At 37.3% G+C, this 22,846-nt stretch overlaps 1 protein-coding gene across 1 annotated transcript in view; it reads left to right on the plus strand.

Moving 5' to 3' along the window:
* The window catches only part of LOC126269449 (uncharacterized), a 113,516-nt gene that overhangs the window by 61,386 nt on the left and 29,284 nt on the right, over positions 1-22,846 (plus strand). The window contains exon 4 of the mRNA XM_049973994.1: positions 3,143-3,262. Within this exon, the coding sequence (XP_049829951.1) occupies positions 3,143-3,262 (120 nt within the window). The remainder of the gene's footprint in view (positions 1-3,142; positions 3,263-22,846) is intronic.

The raw sequence follows: 22,846 nt of genomic DNA on the forward strand, positions 1-22,846 counted from the left end.
ATTGAATCATAAGCTGCGTTAGCGTAATTGTTAAAGTGTGCAGGCAAAAAGGAATACAAACGTCTCAAAAATGAGATCGACAGGAAGTGCAAAATGGCTAAGCAGGGATGGCTAGAGGACAAATGTAAGGATGTAGAAGCTTATCTCACTAGGGGTAAGATAGATACTGCCTACAGGAAAATTAAAGAGACGTTTGGAGAGAAGAGAACAACGTGTATGAATATCAAGAGCTCATATGGCAACCCAGTTCTAAGCAAAGAAGGGAAGGCAGAAAGGTGGAAGGAGTATATAGAAGGTTTATACAAGGGCGATGTACTTGAGGACAATATTATGGAAATGGAAGAGGATGTAGATGAAGACGAAATGGGAGGTAAGATACTGCGTGAAGAGTTTGACAGAGCACTGAAAGACCTGAGTCGAAACAAGGCCCCCGGAGTAGACAACATTCCATTAGAACTACTGACGGCCTTGGGAGAGCCAGTCATGACAAAACTCTACCAACTGGTGAGCAAGATGTATGAGACAGGTGAAATACCCTCAGACTTCAAGAAGAATATAATAATTCCAATCCCAAAGAAAGCAGGTGCTGACAGATGTGAAAATTACCGAACTATCAGTTTAATAAGTCACAGCTGCAAAATACTAACGCGAATTCTTTACAGACGAATGGAAAAACTGGTAGATGCAGACCTCGGGGAGGATCAGTTTGGATTCCGTAGAAATGTTGGAACACGTGAGGCAATACTGACCTTACGACTTATCCTAGAAGAAAGATTAAGAAAAGGCAAACCTACGTTTCTAGCATTTGTAGACTTAGAGAAAGCTTTTGACAATGTTCACTGGAATACTCTCTTTCAAATTCTGAAGGTGGCAGGGGTAACAGGGAGAGAAAGGCTGTTTACAATTTGTACAGAAACCAGATGGCAGTTATTAGAGTCGAGGGGCATGAAAGGGAAGCAGTGGTTGGGAAAGGAGTGAGACAGGGTTGTAGCCTCTCCCCGATGTTATTCAATCTGTATATTGAGCAAGCAGTAAAGGAAACAAAAGGAAAATTTGGAGTAGGTATTAAAATTCATGGAGAAGAAGTAAAAACTTTGAGGTTCGCTGATGACATTGTAATTCTGTCAGAGACGGCAAAGGACTTGGAAGAGCAGTTGAACGGAATGGACAGTGTCTTGAAAGGAGGATATAAGATGAACATCAACAAAAGCAAAACGAGGATAATAGAATGTAGTCAAATTAAATCGGGTGATGCTGAGGGAATTAGATTAGGAAATGAGACACTTAAAGTAGTAAAGGAGTTTTGCTATTTGGGGAGCAAAATAGCTGATGATGGTCGAAGTAGAGAGGATATAAAACGTAGACTGGCAATGGCAAGGAAAACGTTTCTGAAGAAGAGAAATTTGTTAACATCGAATATAGATTTATGTATCAGGAAGTCGTTTCTGAAAGTATTTGCTCGGAGTGTAGCCATGTATGAAATTGAAACATGGACAATAATTAGTTTGGACAAGAAGAGAATAGAAGCTTTCGAAATGTGGTGCTACAGAAGAATGCTGAAGATTAGATGGGTATATCACGTAACTAATGAGGAGGTATTGAATAGGATTGGGGAGAAGAGAAGTTTGTGGCACAACTTGACTAGAAGAAGGGATCGGTTGGTAGGACATGTTTTGAGGCATCAAGGGATCACAAATTTAGCATTGGAGGGCAGGGAGGAGGGTAAAAATCGTAGAGGGAGACCAAGAGATGAATAGACTAAGCAGATTCAGAAGGATGTAGGTTGCAGTAGGTACTGGGAGATGAAGCAGCTTGCACAGGATAGAGTAGCATGGAGAGCTCCATCAAACCAGTCTCAGGACTGAAGACAACAACAACAACAACACGGCTGCTAAGTGAAAGGTTCTGATTGTAGCTTAATATTTTCATTATTTTAAAAACATTATCGAAGTGTCTTACTTCATGAATTTTATTCGTTTGAATGTAATTTTTTGAAATTTCTGGTGGCAACTAAAATCGACCATACGGAAAGTATACGCTATGTACTTTAGCCTCTTCGAAATTTCATGCAATGGTTTACTACATCTAATGCTGCACAATAACTGCGTTGAACATCGAAACAAAATTAAGTCTTTTATGGGGGGAAGGTATCAGTCAAGAAGATGCGTAAAAATCAAATTTTTGGGCCAAATAGTGTTTGTGAAATCGAATGATAAAGTTCGTCAAAGCAGTCGAAACATCATGTGTCTGCACAGGCGAACAGTGCAATGATGACAAAATCGCGCACATTGCAGAACGGGGAGCATGTCTCTGTAGCAGCGAAAGGGTTAATGCGGCCGTGGTGGCTTTACTTCGCTTTACTTCATAAACTGCGCGCTCCCCCCTAAACGTAAGTTTGCGAACTTTACTATGGCGTTGCTTCTCATGGCGCGTACAACTGGCAACGCAGAAATCTCCCGCGTCTGGGCGGGCATGCGCGAACCGCCAAGATAAAAGAATTGAACTATAGTAATGGACGAAAGTGTGTATGTTTGAGGGGGGGGGGGGCGGGGGGGGAGGCAGAGGTACTGCAATGAGGGATAGGAGGAGTAGAAACTGTTAAGGGGAATCAAGGCTTGACTGCAGTATGCAGATTCAAAAGCCTCCAGTGGAAATGCATGTAGGCTGCAGGAGTTGTGGAGGTATGAAGGGGCTTGCACAGGATAGACTAGCTAGTAGAACTGTGTCAAACCAGACTTTGAAATGAAGACAACAGCAGTGGCAGCAGCAGAACACAGATAGTTTCTATGGTATGCTTATCTTTGTTCAAATGTACATTAACTCATTCCAAATTCATGGAATCTATGGACAATGATGAATGAATGAATCAAGGAAAAATTGCAGTACCATAACAAATATTCAAAGTGAAGAATATTAATCTTATTCACCCCAAGAAGTCTGTTACTTCCTAGAACAGCTGGATGTAACAATAAGTTTTTTTTGAAATGGTATATTGTAAACAGTTATGCTAACAGCCATAACATACAAAAGTCGCGAATGATTTACAGCTGTCAAGATGTGTTGTATGTAAATACCAAATGTATAGCTACTTTTGTTTCAGATTGCTTTTTTTTTCAATATTAACTTTATTTTCCTTTCACAGGCCTATGGTGCATCCATGCTGGATGGTATTTTTACAGGATATACGAAGTTCAAACATAATATGTGCAGGAGCAGTAATAGCTAATAATGTAGTACTGACAACAGCAACCTGTGCAACAAGGTAAGCAAACAGATTTGAATGGTACAAGAATTATATGATAATACAGACACATGCACATACATTTTAGCATTTCATTAATTATTTCTTTGAATATTATGAAATAGGTTTAAGATGAGAAGTTCTTTATTATTATTTAAATTGCACAGATTCACAATAAGGGCTCTAAATAAATTTTAACATTTCACCTTACAAATTTATATTTTAACCCAAATAATATAAATAACTGTTCTAACCTTTCCTCTCACAATAATAATGTCTTAAAAAGTCAAAAACATTAATTATAGGGCCTGATGTGCAAACAAACTAGGACGGCTGGAAGGATGATGATTACCTCTTGCTGTGCTATTATTTTCATTGGATTATAAAAGAATCTTTTCCCAAAAGAAGAAGAAGAAGAAGAAGAAGAAGAAGAAGAAGAAGAAGAAGAAAAACAAAACAGATTCATCAACAATATCTTTGTGATTCAAGCAAACTATTTAAAACTCATCCTGTTACCTTATTTAAAATTTTCCTGTTTCTGCAAATCCAAAGCTACCTTCTTCATCACTTTTCATGTATTCTTTCTAATCAACTGAATTTTTGAGCAAAAATTGCACGCCTTTTAACAGCTGCCACCTCTTCAGCAGCAAATGATTCCTGCTCTACAGAATTGAATATTTTTATTAGCCTTTCAGTATTTTTCATACAATTGGCTTCGTCAAAGTCTACAGAGGGTTTTAGTTTCAGTACGATATTCAGATAGTTACAGAAAGGGGAGAAAAGGAACTAAAGACCTTTTCTTCAGCGTTATGTAAACAATGTTTTATACAGTAATTAAATACACATATAAGAAAAGAATCACAGTAAATAACTAGCTTATATAATATCAAAACATTTTCTTCATAACTTAGGTAAAACATATATTTTGATGATTAATTTCTAAGAATTATTCAGTTGCATAGAATCCGTTTTTTTTTAATCCAGGTTTGCAATGTATTCTTATATTTATTTAGCGGTACCGTACAAGCTGAGCATGGTAACTTATTAAGAAATTTTATGCTTAAGTACTTATAGTTATTATGGACTACAGCAAGTCTTGTGGAAGGCAAGTCCAGCAAGTGACTATTTCTTGTACTGTGTGCATGCACATCATATCTCATGTTCAATTTTTTCAGATTTTCTCGGGCATATATTAGACAGTTATATATGCACATGCTTGGCACTGTCATTACGCCAAGAGATTTAAAATAATTTCTGCAAGACTCTCTGGGTGCTAACCCCTCCATGCACCTGATTGCTTTCTTCTGCCATCTGAAAATACATTCAGCCCCTGGGGAGTTACCCCAAAGCAGTATTCCATATTGCAGCTGGGAATTAAAAAAAGCATAGTATGAGTGGAGTAGCAATTGCTTGCTCACACTATTTCTTAATTTATACACTAAGAAAAGTACTCGTGCTAGTTTACTACATAGATAATTGGTGTGTCCTTCCCATGAGACGTTTTGGTCTATGATTAGTCCAAGTAATTCCACTGTTTTGTTTTCATTTTTAGTTACTTTGAGATTAAATCGTATTTCTTCTGTTTTTGTTTGATTTATGCACAGCTGGTTAGCCTGACACCAGTAATTAGCCATTTGCACCATTTCCTATTTTTGTCCAGTGCACTCTGTAAGTTCTCTCCTGTACTTATTAATATCATTTCATCAGCATATAGTATGTTCTTACATGGTATGTAATTCGAGAAATCATTAACATAGACAATGAGCAGAAAAGGTCCAAGAACAGAGCCTTGGGGCATTCCTCTTTCTATAGGGAGTATTTCTGACCTCTGCTTATTTGCATATACAAGTTGTAGCCTATTGCTTAGATAGGATCTGAATAGTCAAGAGTGTGTCATCTTCAGTACCATTGTATTTTAACTTTTTGATGAGTATGTCATGTGACACCGAGTCAGAAGCTTTACTTAGGTCAATAAGTGTTCCAGACATTGATACCCTTTTTTCATGCCCTTCATAAACATTGCTTACCAAAGCTTCTACTGCTCTTAGAGTTGATAGGTGTGACCTGAAGTCAAACTGTTGTTCATTTAAAATTTTGTTGGTTTCAAAAAACATGTATATCTGCTTATGCACACAATTTTCTACTAACCTGGATATGATTGATACTATTGAAATGGGTCTGTAGTTATTTGGGAGGTTTCTTTCACCTTTTTTATACACAGGCAATGTAACTGTGAGCTTAAGACAGTCGGGGAATATTTCTTCATCAAGTACTCTGTTTGATAGTGAGAGAAGTGGCATTTCAATTTCTTTTGCTATACATTTAATGATGAGATTACTGAGTCCATAATAATCTTCTGTTTTGGAATTACTTAATTTCTTTATTGACTAATGAATATCATTTAATGTGATTTGGCTCCGAGTGAACTTCTCACTTCTTGCCTGTTTTGCACAAGTGAGCAATGCTTCTGCATCAGAGGCAGAACTAATGGGTTGGGTGGTGACGCTATTTACAAAATATTCATTGAGAATATTGCAGTCAATAGGGATACTCCTTTCTTTATTGGTATTATTAATTTCCCTTTTAATGACAGTCCAGGCAACTTTACATTTATTTTTAGAATTTAAAATATATTCATCATTTGCACAGCACTTAGCATTTTTTATTTCTAATCTGTAAAGGTTACTCATTTTAGTGTAATTTTCCTTGTCCCTATCACTGTTATGTGATTTGTCTTTAAAATAATCATCAGTAGTATTCTGAGTTTGTTAAGTTGTCGGGTGTACCACTTGTTAGTATTTTGTTGCTTATGAGTAATATTACTCTGGTACCTTTTGGTTACCAAGGGGCATGCCATTTCTACTATATGAGTGATCTCTGTCAGGAAAATGGAAAAACATTTATTAATGGTTTCTTGTTATCCGTTACATGAGTCCAATCCATTTCTTTTAACTGGTTTATCATTTTGTTTACATTGGATTCACCTAGAATTCTATATGTCACTTCTCTCTCTGTAGAACTGAAGGCTGACTTTTTTATTTAAAGCCATAGCCCTGCATGATCTGATATTCCTATTTCTATTACATCACATTCTATGGAGTCTCTCTGTACATTGCTAATTATTTTATCAAGGCATGCATTCAGTCTAGAGGGTTTTTCATTGAGACAGTAATAGAGATTAATCTGTTACAGTATTTCAGGACAAAACAAAAAGTTGACAACCTTGTCATGTCTTTAATGTTTCACAACTAGCTTGTCAACCTCATCCATAAACAAACCTCCACCTTCAACCAAATCCAAAGTGTGCTAGAGTTCTATAAGTAGTACCTTATTGTTTCAGTGATTCATTGGCTACAGCACCTGTTGTTATAACATCAACTAGCTTATAACTTTCCAAAGCCATCTCTGAAATGGACTTCCTTAATTCTCATATTCATAGCAACACAAAGTCACCAAAGTTCATGAGTGCCACAGCTCATGCTCCACACCTTTGAAGTAGTAGTAGCTTTATTCATGTGTGGTTTTCTGTTGTAGATGATAGACATGTCATAGTATGGCAGTTTAAGAATAAAAAGAAAATAAATATAATTCATATACACAGATATTTACATACTTACAGGTTTCTTGACAAGAATGGGACAGATAGTAATCTGTGGCATTATAGTACAAACCATTACAGTATCTTCCCGATGTAATTTAGGAAAACCAAGGAAAACCTAAATCAGGATAGCCGGATGGGGACTGGAATCTCTAAACTTCCAAATACAAGTTTAGGGCGTTTACTTTATTCAGTTTATCCCTAGTGCACAATATTGTTTTGCAAATAAGTTATTTAATAACAAAAAATATCTAGTACTATACATTCATTAATATTTCAATGGCAATCTCTGACCATACTGCACACACATTATTTCATAATGTAACACTACATACCCATTATCAGCTGACAGGACCCTGGTGATGGTTTGGCTTTCATTTAGTATGCAACTTCTCATTTGCTTGCCTGAAAAGGTGAGTCACATCCTCTCATAATGAATGAGATGTTGAGCTCAGAAAGAGGGTATTTATTACTATCCACTGCAGATCTTTGGAATTAGGTTTTCAGTAAAGTAAAAATTATTATAGTGTAAAAAAGGGTGTGAAATGACATATGTTATTATTATTATTATTATTATTATTATTATTATTATTATTGGTGACTAGAGCACCATGCAAAAGTATGTATTAGATGTAAGATTTTCTCAGGCACCACACTCATTTCATCCTCTCACTAAGTAGTTTCTTTTTTCTGACCAAACTGTTCCCATATTGAATTCTTTGATCTATTCGTTCATTTTGTGGTTGGATGTGTGTCCTTCTTATCCAAGAACTTCAAGTCTCTTATGATTTTGGTGGTCCACTTCATGTTCTTCACATGTTCTGTGTACTACAATATCCATTTAATTTGTAATGTGTGTAGAATTTTCTTGATATGCACTCATACAATTTCAGTTGATTTTTCTTCATGTCATGTACTGTGATAGATATCTGTTCAGTCTCTTGTCTACTACACAAACCATCTACTGTCTTGTTAGTCCATACCATTTTTCTGATGAGTCTTCTCTCCAATTTTTTTGATTTTTTTGTGCACCTTGCTGCTCCATGACTATGCTCAAGTCATATTTTGGCATCTCTGCCTGCTGCAACATAATTTTTTTCACATCTATTCCGTTTTCTTGAAAGAGATCTGTGGTCTCACCTTGCAGCATTCTCTTTCAGGATCTTGATTTGCTTTACTGCAGTTTCTGTGCTGTCTGTGAGTACTGCAAGATCACCAGAAAATGACAGTTAGCCAATAACTCATCCTTTTGTTTTATTCCCTAGTCTGATTGGATTATAAAGTCCCTGTACTTCAAATATTCTTCCCATTCCCTGACAGCTGTCTCTAATACTACATAGAACAACAGTGGTGAAATACCATCATCCTGTCTCACTCCTGTTACAATCTCAAAGGACTCTGATGACTCTCTTATGAATTTAATATTTGATCTGGTGTTTGTTAGTGTCTGATAAAGTTGAGACCCCTATTTACAGTTCTTGGATTATCCCAGAAATGTCTTCAAACTGAGTATCTGTTCAGTGCAGCACATTATTATTATTATTATTATTATTATTAACTTGTGTAACGTTTTTTTACTGAAACCTTCATCCATGTTATCTAATAAGTAAACCTAACCAACAGATACACTTCGATTCTGATCTACTTTAAATAAGTTTTAGTGCAGAGCAAAATAAGAGTGACATATTTTTTTACGTGTGTCCATACAGCCATTAAGGGGGTGAAACACCCTCTTGAAAAAATTCAGTTTAATATTTCTGAATGAATACCTTTAAATAAAAGTTCTATCATTTTAATGTATGTTAGAATGGCGCATACAGATTTGTAAAAAAAAGTTTTTTTCCCCCCAAGATACCTTGCACTTGGTGCACAAAATCAAAGTGCATTCAGCATATTTTTTGACATGAACAATTCTGCACTTCCTCACTACTGTCTAGATTTACAATAATACTATAACAATAATTTACAAACAATTTCAAATGTAAAATAATTAAATCTAAAAATGTTACAACTTGAAAACAACAAAAATATGGCCAATGTAAAAAAGAAAACAAAGTAATACAAGATTAAAAGATAAATAAAATTAAAACAATATCTATATTTAGAACAATACATGTACAATATACATTTAGAATACACACTGACAGTAAAATTTGCAACACTAAAACAATAATTAATGTAGATAGAGTAAAGAATTTTTGGATAAATTTGTCTAGGTAATGTAGTCAAGTGATTAACACTGCAGGATCACAGGTTCCTGTGAAATATTATGGGTGGAGGTTACACTCAACAACCGAGCTAGGTTAATAATTGGCTCCTTTTACCGACCTCCTGAGTCAGCAGCATTAGTGGCAGAACAACTGAGAGAAAATTTGGAATATATTTCACATCAATTTTCTCAGCATATTATAGTTTTAGGTGGAGATTTCAATTTACCAGATATAGACTGGGACACTCAGATGTTTAGGACGGGTGGTAGGGACAGAGCATCGAGTGACATTATATTGAGTGCACTATCTGAAAATTACCTCGAGCAATTAAACAGAGAACTGACTCGTGGAGATAACATCTTGGACCGAACTATTCGACTCTGTAAGTGCAGAACAGGGAATCAGTGATCATAAGGCCATTGCAGCATCCCTGAATATGGAAGTTAATAGGAACATAAAAAAAGAGAGGAAGGTTTATCTGTTTAGCAAGAGTAATAGAAGGCAGATTTCAGACTACCTAAAAGATCAAAACGAAAATTTCTGTTCCGACACTGACAATGTTGAGTGTTTATGGAAAAAGTTTAAGGCAATTGTAAAATGCGTTTTAGACAGGTATGTGCCGAGTAAAACTGTGAGGGACGGGAAAAACCCACCGTGGTTCAACAACAAAGTTAGGAAACTACTGTGAAAGCAAATAGAGCTTCACTCCAAATTTAAACACAGCCAAAACCTCACAGACAAACAGAAGCTAAGCGATGTAAAAGTTACCATAAGGGGGGCTATGCATGAAGCGTTCAGTGAATTCGAAAGTAAAATTCTATATACCGACTTGACAGAAAATCCTAGGAAGTTCGGGTCTTACGTTAAATCAGTAAGTGGCCCGAAACAGCATATCCAGACACTCCGGGATGATGATGGCACTGAAACCGATGATGACATGTGTAAAGCTGAAATACTAAACACCTTTTTCCAAATCTGTTTCACAGAGGAAGACCGCACTGCAGTTACTTCTCTAAGTCCTCACACAAATGAAAAAATGGCTGACATCGAAATAAGTGTCCAAGGAATAGAAAAGCAACTGGAATCACTCAACAGAGGAAAGTCCACTGGACCTGATGGGATACCAATTTGATTCTACACAGAGTACGCGAAAGAACTTGCCCCCCTTCTAACAGCCGTGCACCGCAAGTCTCTAGAGGAACAGAAGGTTCCAAATGATTGGAAAAGAGCACAGGTAGTCCCAGTCTTCAAGAAGAGTTGTCGGGCAGATGCGCAAAACTATAGACCTATATCTCTGACGTCGAACTGTTTTAGAATTTTAGAACATGTTTTTTGCTCGAGTATTATGTCGTTTTTGGAAACCCAGAATCTACTCTGTAGGAATCAACATGGATTCCGGAAACAGCGATCGTGTGAGACCCAACTCGTTTTATTTGTTCATGAGACCCAGAAAATATTAGATACAGGCTCCCAGGTAGATTCTATTTTCCTTGACTTCCAGAAGGCGCTCAATACAGTTCTGCACTGTTGCCTGATAAACAAAGAAAGAGCCTACGGAATATGAGACCAGCTGTGTGGCTGGATTGAAGAGTTTTTAGCAAACAGAACACAGCATGTTGTTATCAATGGAGAGACGTCTACAAACGTTAAAGTAATCTCTGGAATGCCACAGGGGAGTGTTAAGGGACCATTGCTTTTCACAATATATATAAATGACCTAGTAGATAGTGTCAGAAGTTCCATGCGGCTTTTCGTGGATGATGCTGTAGTATACAGAGAAGTTGCAGCATTAGAAAATTGTAGCGAAATGCAGGATGATCTGCAGCGGATAGGCACTTGGTGCAGGGAGTGGCAACTGACCCTTAACATAGACAAATGTAAAGTATTGCGAATACATAGTAAGAAGGATCCTTTATTGTATTATTATATGATAGCAGAACAAACACTGGTAGCAGTTACTTCTGTAAAATATCTGGGAGTATGCGTGCGGAACGATTTGAAGTGGAATGATCATATAAAATTAATAGTTGGTAAGGCGGGTACCAGGTTGAGATTCATTGGGAGAGTTCTTAGAAAATGTAGTCCATCAGCAAAGGAGGTGGCTTACAAAACACTCGTTCGACCTACACTTGATTGTTGCTCATCAGTGTGGGATCCATACCAGGTCAGGTTGACGGAGGAAATAGAGAAGATCCAAAGAAGAGCGGCGCGTTTCATCACAGGGTTATTTGGTAACCGTGATAGCGTTACAGAGATGTTTAGCAAACTCAAGTGGCAGACTCTGCAAGAGAGGCGCTCGCATCGCGGTGTAGCTTGCTCGCCAGGTTTCGAGAGGGGGCGTTTCTGGATGAGGTATCGAATATATTGCTTCCTCCTACTTATACCTCCCGAGGAGATCACGAATGTAAAATTAGAGAGATTCGAACGCACACAGAGGCTTTCCGGCAGTCATTCTTCCCGCGAACCATACGCGACTGGAACAGAAAAGGGAGGTAATGACAGTGGCACGTAAAGTGCCCTCCGCAATACACCATTGGGTGGCTTGCAGAGTATAAATGTAAATGTAGATGTAGATGTTAATATGACTGAGAGACAAGCCACAGCAAATGTGAAGCACTGGTACATTAACAACCAGTGTAACTGCCAAAATGTTGAATTCAAGCATGAAAACTTGCATGCATTGTGTTGTACAGGTGCTGGATGCCAGTTTGTGGGATGGAGTTCCATGCCTGTCGCACTTGATCGGTCATGCCTGTGGCACTTAATGTTGTTTGTGGATGGTGCTAGAGTCGGAAAACACCCTCTGGAGTGGTGTTCATGACCAGCAGCACAATAGGTTGAATCACCAGAATGATGTACAGACATGCAGTAAGGGTGCATGGGATAGCCACAAGTGTTTCTGGTGTCATAGGAACCCACACCCCAGATTATAACTCCAGATGTAGGCTCTCAAATGGTGTACTTCTAACCAACACACAGCGATCACTGGCACTGAGGAAGAACTATCTATCATCAAAAAAGCACAACATTTCTCCAACCTGGCCTCCAATGAGCTCTCGCTTGAAATCACTGAAGTTGCAGATGGCTGTGATCTGGGGTCAGTTCAATGCACACTACAGGTCATTAGGCTAGGAATTGTCCTTGAAGTAACTGATTTGTAAAAATTCGTTGTGACACTGTGGCGCCAACTGCTGCTTCATATGCTGTACAATGCACCAGAGCCATACGCCAAACACATTTGTCATCCCTCCAGTAGTGCCATGTGGCCATCTGGAGCCCAGTTTTCTTACAACTATACATTCTTGTGATCACCATTGCAAGTAATGATGTACAGTGACTAAATTCCTGCCAAGTGTTTCTGCAATATCACAGGAGGAACATCCAGCTTCTCATAACCCTGTTGCTAACCCCACTGAAACACTTTGAGGTGTTTATAATGACGTCTTTGTAAACTTAAAGGCATTCTTGAATAACAGTAACTCCCCCATGCAATCTCAAATGTAAGTAATGCTCATGACTATTACAGCATATATTTAAAGCAAACCTGATTTGCATCCTCATAATGGCACTACTAGTGGCACTCTTATGCGACTGGTGCACAATTTGAAAACACATCATCTTTCAGGTGTAGAAAAACACCTACCAAACTTTATGTCACACAACTCCTTCTTGGTATTGCAATAGCTTTGTGTCAGTGTGTATATCTGGGAAATACTTATTAAACAATGCAACATGACAACTGGCATTGCACCAGACACGTATCGGGTGTGTGCACAGCAGTCTGGAGATATTTCTATTTTATTTCTGACACATGCATCGCTGGAATACCATATATGACTGAATTGGGTATTAATAATGCTGTATGCTTTGCTATTCATCAAATGCCAAATGAAAAACAAAATTGTGGGAAGGGGAGGATTTCTAAAAAAAAAAAAAATGCCTTTTCTGACAATTCTGGGTGCACTATTGTAACATGACTGAACTTTTATTTGAAGTCTTTTTATGCCTGTTACCCGTTCAGTGGTATTTATACAGAAATATTGAACTCAGTTTTTTTCAAAGGGATGTTGCACATCCTTAATGGATGTATGGGTACATACAAAAAATGTGTGTATCCTTTGGGTAAGTTTACTTGTAAGTAATCCTTCACCGTAGTTAATTAATTTTATGTTCCATCGATTATTTGTATGATAAATCATAGTGACGTAGAATGAATCATTTTACATTCATAAAATGGTTCAAATGGCTCTGAGCACTGTGGGACTTAACATCTATGGTCATCAGTCCCCTAGAACTTACAACTACTTAAACCTAACTAACCTAAGGACATCACACAACACCCAGTCATCACAAGGCAGAGAAAATCCCTGACCCCACCGGGAATCAAACCCGGGAACCCGTTACATTCATATTGCACATTCTCCAGTTTATTGAGTGTGTAACTTAACAAGCACTTTTTAACTGGAGTCTTAAATAAATTGGTTTTAGTGATCTCTTAAACCTCTTTAGGCAATTTGTTGTACAATTTTATTCATTTGTAGAAAATTCTGTTATGTTGTTTTATGTTCCTCCTTTCTTTGTAAATATAAGTTAGTCTAGCATTTGTTCCATGTTTATGAACAGTGCTGTTTGAGGAGCAATATATCAAGATTACTTCTGGTGTACATAACTGACTGGTACATGTACTCACATGGTGTATTTAAAATTCTCGATGTTTTGAACAAATCATGACAATGAACTTTATCATCATGCCTTGTTATTATTCTTATGGCCCTTCTCTGCAGTTGGAAAACTGTATTTATATTGTGTACATTTGTTATCCAGAAAAGAATTCCATAGCTAAGAACTGAATGTATATATGAATAATATGTAACTAAAAGATGCTAGCTGCTATCCAGTAATCGCTGGACTCTAAGAGCACAACATGCATATGAAATATTGTTTGCAAGTATCTTCATGTGTGCTCACAGCTTCAACAGATAATCAATATTCATTGTTAGAAATATGTTTTGTTAGGCAATCTATAAAGGTACCATTAACATTAAATTTAATAATGCAATTTTCACTCTTCAATTGAGATTCATCGCATTTGTTTCCTTAACATTCAATGTAACTTTATTGTCAGTTGGCCAAATTAAACTTTGTGTTTTATGTGCTTTCTCTGCCAGGAGTTATCTTGTTTTCTCAGAGACTATAATACTGCTGTCACCAGCTAAGAGAATTTTGTCCCTATGACTAATTCTGGGAAAGTCACTTATGTACTGTATATTACGAACAGTAGGGGTCTTAACACTTGTACGCTACCCTGAGGAACTCTTTACTAATGAGTTTTGGTTACAATTAGTGTTTCACTAGAATTGTACCATTATTTGATGTTCATGTTGTCTCTGCTCTTTTTACCCTACCTGATGGGTATGATTGGAGCAAGTCACAAACCACAACTTCATTTTTCCATAATGATTCTAGCTCATTTAGTAGAAAATTGTGGTCAGCAGCATCAAAAGCCTTAGAAAGATTTGAGAATATGCCTGCCACTCATCCTTGTCAAGATCACCAAACCATCTTTGTGAAATGACTGCAGCTGACTCTGTGCATTTACCGCTTAGGAACCGACACAGTGACTAACTTAGGAGATTGTTTTCACTTAAATAATTCATTCCCTGTTTTTCATAAGCAATTCTGTCATTTTTTACAGAGATTACACAAGGAAAATAAGCTGGCAATTTTCTATGTCTTTTACATTACCTTACTTTAGCAGATGTAGTGCATATTTATTAGCAAGTATTAGATTTGTTTTGCAGAATTTGTGTTGTAATTTCTTTGCAGTACTTGAAAAAATCTCATTCGCAATGTTTGCTACCTGCTGTGGGTCTCTTATTACATTATCCCTTCTCCCTTATCTACATATTATTGCACTTTCATTTGACTCTCCCTATTTCTTGTTTACTGATATCCCATACTACTTGCGTGTCGATGGGGATGAAATGATGATGATTAAGACAACACAACACCCAGTCCCTGAGTGGAGAAAATCTCTGACCCAGCCGTGAATTGAACCCAGGCCATTAGGTATGACATTCTGTCACGCTGGCCACTCACACTCATCCTGGTGGACAGCTTTATGCTGTAAAGAGCAGATTAAGCTGTTATTACTATCCTAAACAGCCAATGAATGGACATCATTCAGATCCAATACAATGGACATAGAAAAATTATGGGCAATGTTTAAACTGATTGTAAATTGTGCTCTAGTAGAGCTGTGCCAAGAAAGCAGATTAAGGATGGAAAAAAACTCATTATGGTCAATGACAAAATTTGGATAATGCTCAGAAAACAATGACTGTTGCACACTTAGCTCAAAAAAGAATGCAGAAATTTTAACAGGTAAAGGTTGTACCATTATCTGTGAGAGTTAATTATTTCCAGTGCTGGACTCTACATTTTGTCAAGGTGAAAACCATTATCACAGTTAATTAAAGCATTCGTCAAAGGTAGTTCATGAAAACTGAATTCCAGAAGGATGAAACAAATGCTATAATCTGGATGTTCTCATAATCAATAGTTTGAGTTGCCTGCATTCAGTGCTCAGCCACACAGGTTAATGAGGTTGCAGCAGATGGTCATAGTACTGATTGCATCCAAATATACAACAAACCACATTGACAGGTCAAAAATAATGTTTACTTCATGTTTAGATAGAATTTGACCTATTTCAGGAGATAGATTCCCTACAAATGGTAAGAAGGTCATGTGGCTTGAGCCTTTCATCTTCAGTTTCTTGAGGTAAGACATGTACCTTTGATTTGCAAAGCCTAGTGGACCTTCCACAGTGGATTTTTGAGATGTTCAATGTATTTCCTGTAGATGTCAATATCAGCAATCATATATGCCCTGTTTATATGTGTATTCAAGACACCGCATATAATGGTGACACTGTCCACTCACACATGCCTGCTGCCATGAACGCAATTCTGATGATCTAAGAAATGATGAAATTCTCCTTGCTGTGGGCTATGTTAAAAAAGTGTCATTTAAATACCTCCAAAAGATAACAGGCATAGAACTCGCAGAATCAAATGCCTTCTCCTCGAAATCCTCAATAAAAAGTTTACCACTGGGGGAGACAAGGGGCTTTCCATGACAATCTTGTCAATTTGTTCATAAAATTCGTTATTAAATAAAAAGTGAGTTGAAGAGAGCATATGGCGAATCAGTGTTATAATTTGTTTGCTAAAATGTTTTGCAATCAAGGATGAGGGCTCTGTGGGTGTGAGTTTGGTAAATACAAGTTATATAGATTAATACCATCTTTTGCATCTGTAATGAAAGTATTATTAAGATCATATGTGTAATCAATTATTTAAGCATCTCCAGGGGCCACTGTAATAAAGCAGTTTTTCTTACAATTTTGTATTCCAGTATCATCAACAATTTTAATGCTTTAAACTATAAAAGTGTTCAATTATTATCATTACTCATGACTGTTTGTTATACCATCCTTAACACTCCTTAAAACATTTATTGATGGTACTGTCAACAGTTGCATTAATAAACGCTTTAAGGAATTCAAATAAAGTTGCTGTTCCCTGTCAACAATCTTTTATCATATATCTTAGACTATTGCCACTTTCACCGACACTAAATAGTTTGCTGTTTGTAGGTCTACTGACATCTTGTCATTTTTTGTACTCTGTTTTGGTGTCGTGGGATGCACTCATCTTTTGTTTTCATGGCCGTGGGGTCATCTGCTATTGCTCTGTGTTTGCATTTATATTTTTTGGCACACACACATATGAATTGCTGGTGCCATATTTCCATGCTCTTTTATGTTCTTTGCACCTTATTTCGAATGCCTGACATAAGTCTAGGGCATCAAAACTGTTACACAGGAATTGGTAGATACCAGATTTTTAATAAATGTGTCACCTTCTTTCTGTGTAATGAGTTTATATCTGTGTGTAGCTATTCTATCTTAGTTTGTGATTCAACTACCAAGCAGAGGATGTCATCAATGTACCTCTGCCAGTATAGTACATTGTATTTTCCTGCTACTGTTTGCTGGTCTATTCTTTCTTCTGTTTTGTTCATAAAAATATCTGCTAACTTTCCCAAAATGTGGATCCCATTGGCAATTCTTCTTGTGGTAAGTAAATTCCTTCTTGAATTCAAAGTAGTGTTGGTTGGTAATGTGGTATAGGAGTGTGCTTATCTCTACTATGTTTTTCTGTGGATTGTAAGTGTCTAAGTGTTGTTCTGTTATCTTGATTATTTCCTTGCTCGGATTGTGGAGTACATTTTTTATACATCAAATGAAGCAACACAGTTGTATCTGCAATATACAAGCTTTTTATGTTGTTTATTAGTTTTTCTGTATTTTTCATTGTTCTGTCAGTTTGTGTTCTTTACTGCTGCTGAGAACATTTAACAAATGTCTGGTGAGGTTGTATGCGGGTGGTTTTCTGCAATTTACGGCTGTTCTCATGAGAGTGTTTACTTTGCGAATTTTTTGTTGCCTCTAAAGTTTTGGAGCATTGGGTATCATAAGTGTCATAAAAGCTTTTTGTCTGTCATCAAATGTGTGTTCTGTAGCCTTTAGTACATTTTTCATTTTTTGTGTGGAGCATATGGGAAGAAGAATTTTAAGAAAGATGTAAGAAACCAAAAAATGAAGCAGTGAGTTGCGTCAACAATTTAACACTGTTTGTAGTATTAAGATAAAGTATGAGAACTATTCATGATCCTACTAAACACAACTGTAAAAATAAACATATTGCAACAGTGACTATTGAAATGCTTTAAAATAAAGTGAAATATGTTTGGTCTTAATAATACATTTGTTATAGATACAAAAGATGATGTTAACCTACATAACTCTGACTGTATAAAACAGACCTTACATCAAAGAAAGCAACTGTACTTTTGTAATGAAGCAAGATGAGAACTGCAAGATGAAAACTAACCTGAAAATCTGAGCTGCTGAGCCTCAAAGTTTTCAGTCTGCTGATAAAATCAGCTCAATTCCAGATGTGGTAATGATTCATTCCAACAGGTCATCTCAGCATTGGGGCTAAATGCTTAGCCATATGATACCAAGAAGACCCAGTATTATTTCTATAGCTAGTAGAAGTACATCCTCTCTGTGGACCTTAGGAAGCACACTATGGGTTTTAATCCGCTCACAACTTCTTTATGTAAGAAGGATGTGCTCAAGAGCTGAGCCGTATTGCAGACCAATGAGTTCAAAGGATTCTTATTTACCTGGTGGTATGTGGTAATATCCAACTAACTGCACAGCTTGTAATTGTAGACCTCAAATCAGTGGAATTTCTTTTATAACCACGGAAAGCAACCGTGTCTGCGTCCTCATATAGTCTTGTAATAACACACTCCCTGCACTGGAGAAGTTTCTTCCTTGTGGGCCAGAACTGAAAATTGCCCAATCTTCCTCCCTTATTTCATCCAAAGAATCACTGGAAAGGGGCTACACAGATTTTTCGATGGCACTGATGAGAAATGGTATGAGGCCTATTCTTCAAAGGATTAACATTTGTGCCCACTTCAACAGCTGTGCTCTTGTTTGTAGGGAATTTTTCTTCTAAAATAGATCATATTCTCCCTAAACATAAAATCATGGTTATTTTTCTGTCATCACCAGAGATAGCCACACTTGAAGGGTGACTTGATTCTACAAAAGGCAGGAATGTAAAAGGTTCCCTGTCAGTAAGGTTTGTTATACAGCAGACATACTTTATGCACAGTTCAAGAATGTAACTAGTAGCATCAATGCTACAATATGATAAATCTACTACGGCTGAGCACTGTATGCAAGCAAGCCATCCAGCGTACTACGAAAATATCTCTGTTTCATGATGCAGGGATTCAGTTTACGGGAAACTTGCTTAAGTATGCTTGACAGATGATTTAATTAATTGTGACAATGGTTTTAACCTTCACAAAATATGTAATCTGGCACAGGCAATATCTCTCATAGACAACAGTACTATACTCATGTCGACCATAATTCTGAAACAATATCCTTGGCATGGGGGTCAGAAACAATATCCTTGTCATAGAGGTCATAATATCATACATTTCTACAGCCTATAAGGCTTTTCTTCCACAATGACTTACTGTGTTGTCATATGTACTTGCCTGCCCTGCCACTATATAAAACTGTCAGTTTTCAGGATCACTTCAAAGAGGAACAAGAATTGTACAGCTGGCTATCACTCATGAATTTGTAAGTTCAGGATGGTTAAAATATGACAACTAATACAGCAAGACTGGATAACATACAGGCAAGTTAAGTGGGATTTCCAATGATGATGATGATGATGATGATGAAGTTATTTCTGGAGAAAAATCAAACACTAGGCAAAAAATTAAAGGATAAAACTGTAGGTAGAAGAGGGGGTTAAGTTTCAGTCCCTTCAGATTGCTTAATGCTGCATTAAAGAGTTTTTTTTAAATTATGTGCACAGTAGTGGATCACGAAACACACAAACTTTTAGTACTGAGGGCGTCCAGGGTGGTGGAGTGGTTCTAGGTGCTACAGTCTGGAACAGCGCGACCGCTACGGTCGCAGGTTCAAATCCTGCCTCATGCATGGATATGTGTGATGTCCTTAGGTTAGTTAGGTTTAAGTAGTTTTAAGTTCTAGGGGACTGATGACCTCAGAAGTTAAGACCCATAGTTCTCAGAGCCATTTGAACCATTTTTTAGTACTGACAGTTTGCAGCCACCAGCAGGAAGTGTATTATGCTGCATAAAGCGGCTATAAACAATAGAAAATTCCTAGTAGATTAAAACTGAGTGTCACACCAGAAATCAAACCTGGGACCTAAAACTTTTGCAGGTATACTAATTTAGCTATCCCAGCATGGCTCATGACTTGCCCTGACAGCTTTATGTCTGTGACATTTGGAAGATAGGAGACGAGGTACTACTGGAAGTAAAACTGTGAGGGCAAGCTGTGAGCCATACTCTGACAGATCAGTCAGTGGAGCATTTGTCCATGAAGACAAAGTATCAGGTTCAATCCATGGCTGGCCACTGTGGCTGAGCGGTTCTAGGCGCTTCAGTCTGAAACTGCGCAACCGCTACAGTCGCAGGTTCGAATCCAGCCTTTGGCATGGATGTGTGTGCTATCCTTAGGTTAGTTAGGTTTAAGTAGTTCTAAGTTCTAGGGAACTGATGACCTCAGATGTTAAGTCCCATAGTGCTCAGAGGCATTTTCTTTTCAAGCCATGAGTCAGCACACAGTTTTTTGCCAAGAAGTTATAGTTCAGTGCACAACCAGCTGCCAGGCAGAAACTGGTGAAATTTTCTGTTAGAGAGTAGATAGACTTACGGATGTCCATATTTGGATTATTTTCCACAGGAAATTTCCTAAAAGGAAGCACATAGTGAAACAGCAATTGACAATTTGTTTTTAGCCCCTAGAATCTGCAATGTTTCAAAAGTACTTTCACAGAAACATTAGCAAAGACTGTCACAGTATTTAGAGAGAAATTATGGGAACATTGGCAGTGGAAAATCATACAATAGACTGTGTTGACAGGAAGTTTAACCATTTCTTAGATGTATTTCTGCAGTGTTTTAAGTCTCTCTTTCCTATAAAAATAAAAAGGGAAAAATTCAACAGAAGCAAGGATAAGGTGTGGTTAACTTGTGAGATTAAAACACCTTGCGCTAAGAAGAGAGAGATCTATGTAATTCAGAGAAGAATCAGTAGTCAAGATTTGAAACTCCCTTACTACCAGTACTACAATACTGTAAACTCCTCCAGTATGTTATTAAAATGAAAACTTATGTATTAGGCTCAAAAAATTAAACATTCAAAGCATAAAGCAAATGATATATATTAAAAACAAAGATTCCAAGACTTACCAAGCGGGAAAGCGCCGGTAGATAGGCACAATGAATAAAACACACAAACACACACACAGAATTTCGAGCTTTCACAACTGACGGCTGCTTCGTCAGGAAAGAGGGAAGGACAAGGAAAGATGAAAGGATGTGAGTTTTAAGGGAGAGGGTAAGGAGTCATTCCAATCCCGGGAGCGGAAAGACTTACCTTAGGGGGAAAAAAAGATAGGTATATACTCGCGCACACACCCATATCCATCCATACGTACAGAGACACAAGCAGACATATTTCATACAATATGTCTGCTTGTGTCTGTGTATGTATGGATGGATATGTGTGTGTGCGCTAGTATATACCTATCCTTTTTTCCCCCTAAGGTAAGTCTTTCCGCTCCTGGGATTGGAATGACTCCTTACCCTCTCCCTTAAAACTCACATCCTTTCATATTTCCTTTTCCTTCCTTCTTTCCTGACGAAGCAGCCGTCGGTTGCGAAAGCTCGAAATTCTGTGTGTGTGTTTGTGTGTTTTATTCATTTTGCCTATCTACCCGCGCTTTCCCTCTTGGTAAGTCTTGGAATCTTTGTTTTTAATATATTTTTCCCATGTGGAAGTTTCTTTCTATTTTATACATATATATTACTGTGAACAGACACATTCTACGTCATTTCAACAAAAAGAAACCTTCAAATGACCTATGGAACATGTAACTAATTAACTATTTGGAAAATTATCAAACAAGAAACAATGAATCACCGCCCCCCCCCCCATCCCACCCCCAAATTTTAGAAAGCAGTTTTGGCAGAAATTATGATGATTTCAAATGACTGGCAACTGAACTCATTGATTATTTCCTCACAGTGGCGGTAAACATTGTGCCCAGTAATAAACAACCAAATATAAAAGCAGTCCATTTACTTGCGCAGACGCTCCATGCACCACCAACAGACATTAGTTACAAAAATGCAACCCCTAAGGAGATTGTACAATTTAAGAGGTCACTAAGAAGTAATAATTCTGCTGGTTATGATGCTGTTTCTAATAAACTATTAAAATCTTGACCTGCCAATATAATTACTGTTAAGCTATCTTTGTAATCAATCAATGACGCTGGGCATATTTCATTACAGACTTAAATAGACTGTAGAAAAATCCATATGCAAACCTGGAGATAAGCAAACCATCTCTCATGACAGACTTATTTCACTGCTTCCAATTACTTCAAAAATGTTTCAAAAAATGGCCTGTGATAATATGGACTCATTTAGATGAGCAGAACTTATCAACTGCATCTCAGTTTGGCTTCTGAAAAGTATTCTCTACAGAGAAAGCAATAAAAGACCTCACAAATGCACTCCTGGAAGTACTACACAAGAAAAATGATCCTGTTGGTATATTTTGTAACATTTCCCAAGCCTTCCATGGTGGATATCACAAAATTTACTTGCGAAACTACAGTTAGGTGTTATGGCATTTATAGCACCTCCTTTGCATGGATAGAATCTTATGTCCATAACAGAAAGTAGTCAGTCTCATTTACAAATTGTATTTCAGGTATGACACTAACCACCGAAAGATGTAACACATGTGGAGTGCCACAAGGATTTATACTTGGCCCCACTCTTGCTTCTAACCTACATAAAGTATCTTCTGATTACTTCACAGAATGGTTCAAAAGCTGTAATATTTACTGATGATACAAGCATACTAGTCATGGGTCCAAACTCAGCCTCAGCACACACAGTTCACAAGATAGCTGAAGACATCTTCAGGTGGTTCACAGTTATCCATTTAAGTCTTCATCTCAGAGAGACACATTATGTGATTTCAAATGAGTAGTAATAACCTTTTAACACCACCAGAAGAAGATATTAATGCTCATACATAACATGAAACATGCAGCATTAAACTCATTGGAGTCCAGTTGGATA

The sequence above is a fragment of the Schistocerca gregaria genome, chromosome 1 (genome assembly GCF_023897955.1).
Source record: "Schistocerca gregaria isolate iqSchGreg1 chromosome 1, iqSchGreg1.2, whole genome shotgun sequence".
Lineage (NCBI taxonomy): Eukaryota > Metazoa > Arthropoda > Insecta > Orthoptera > Acrididae > Schistocerca > Schistocerca gregaria.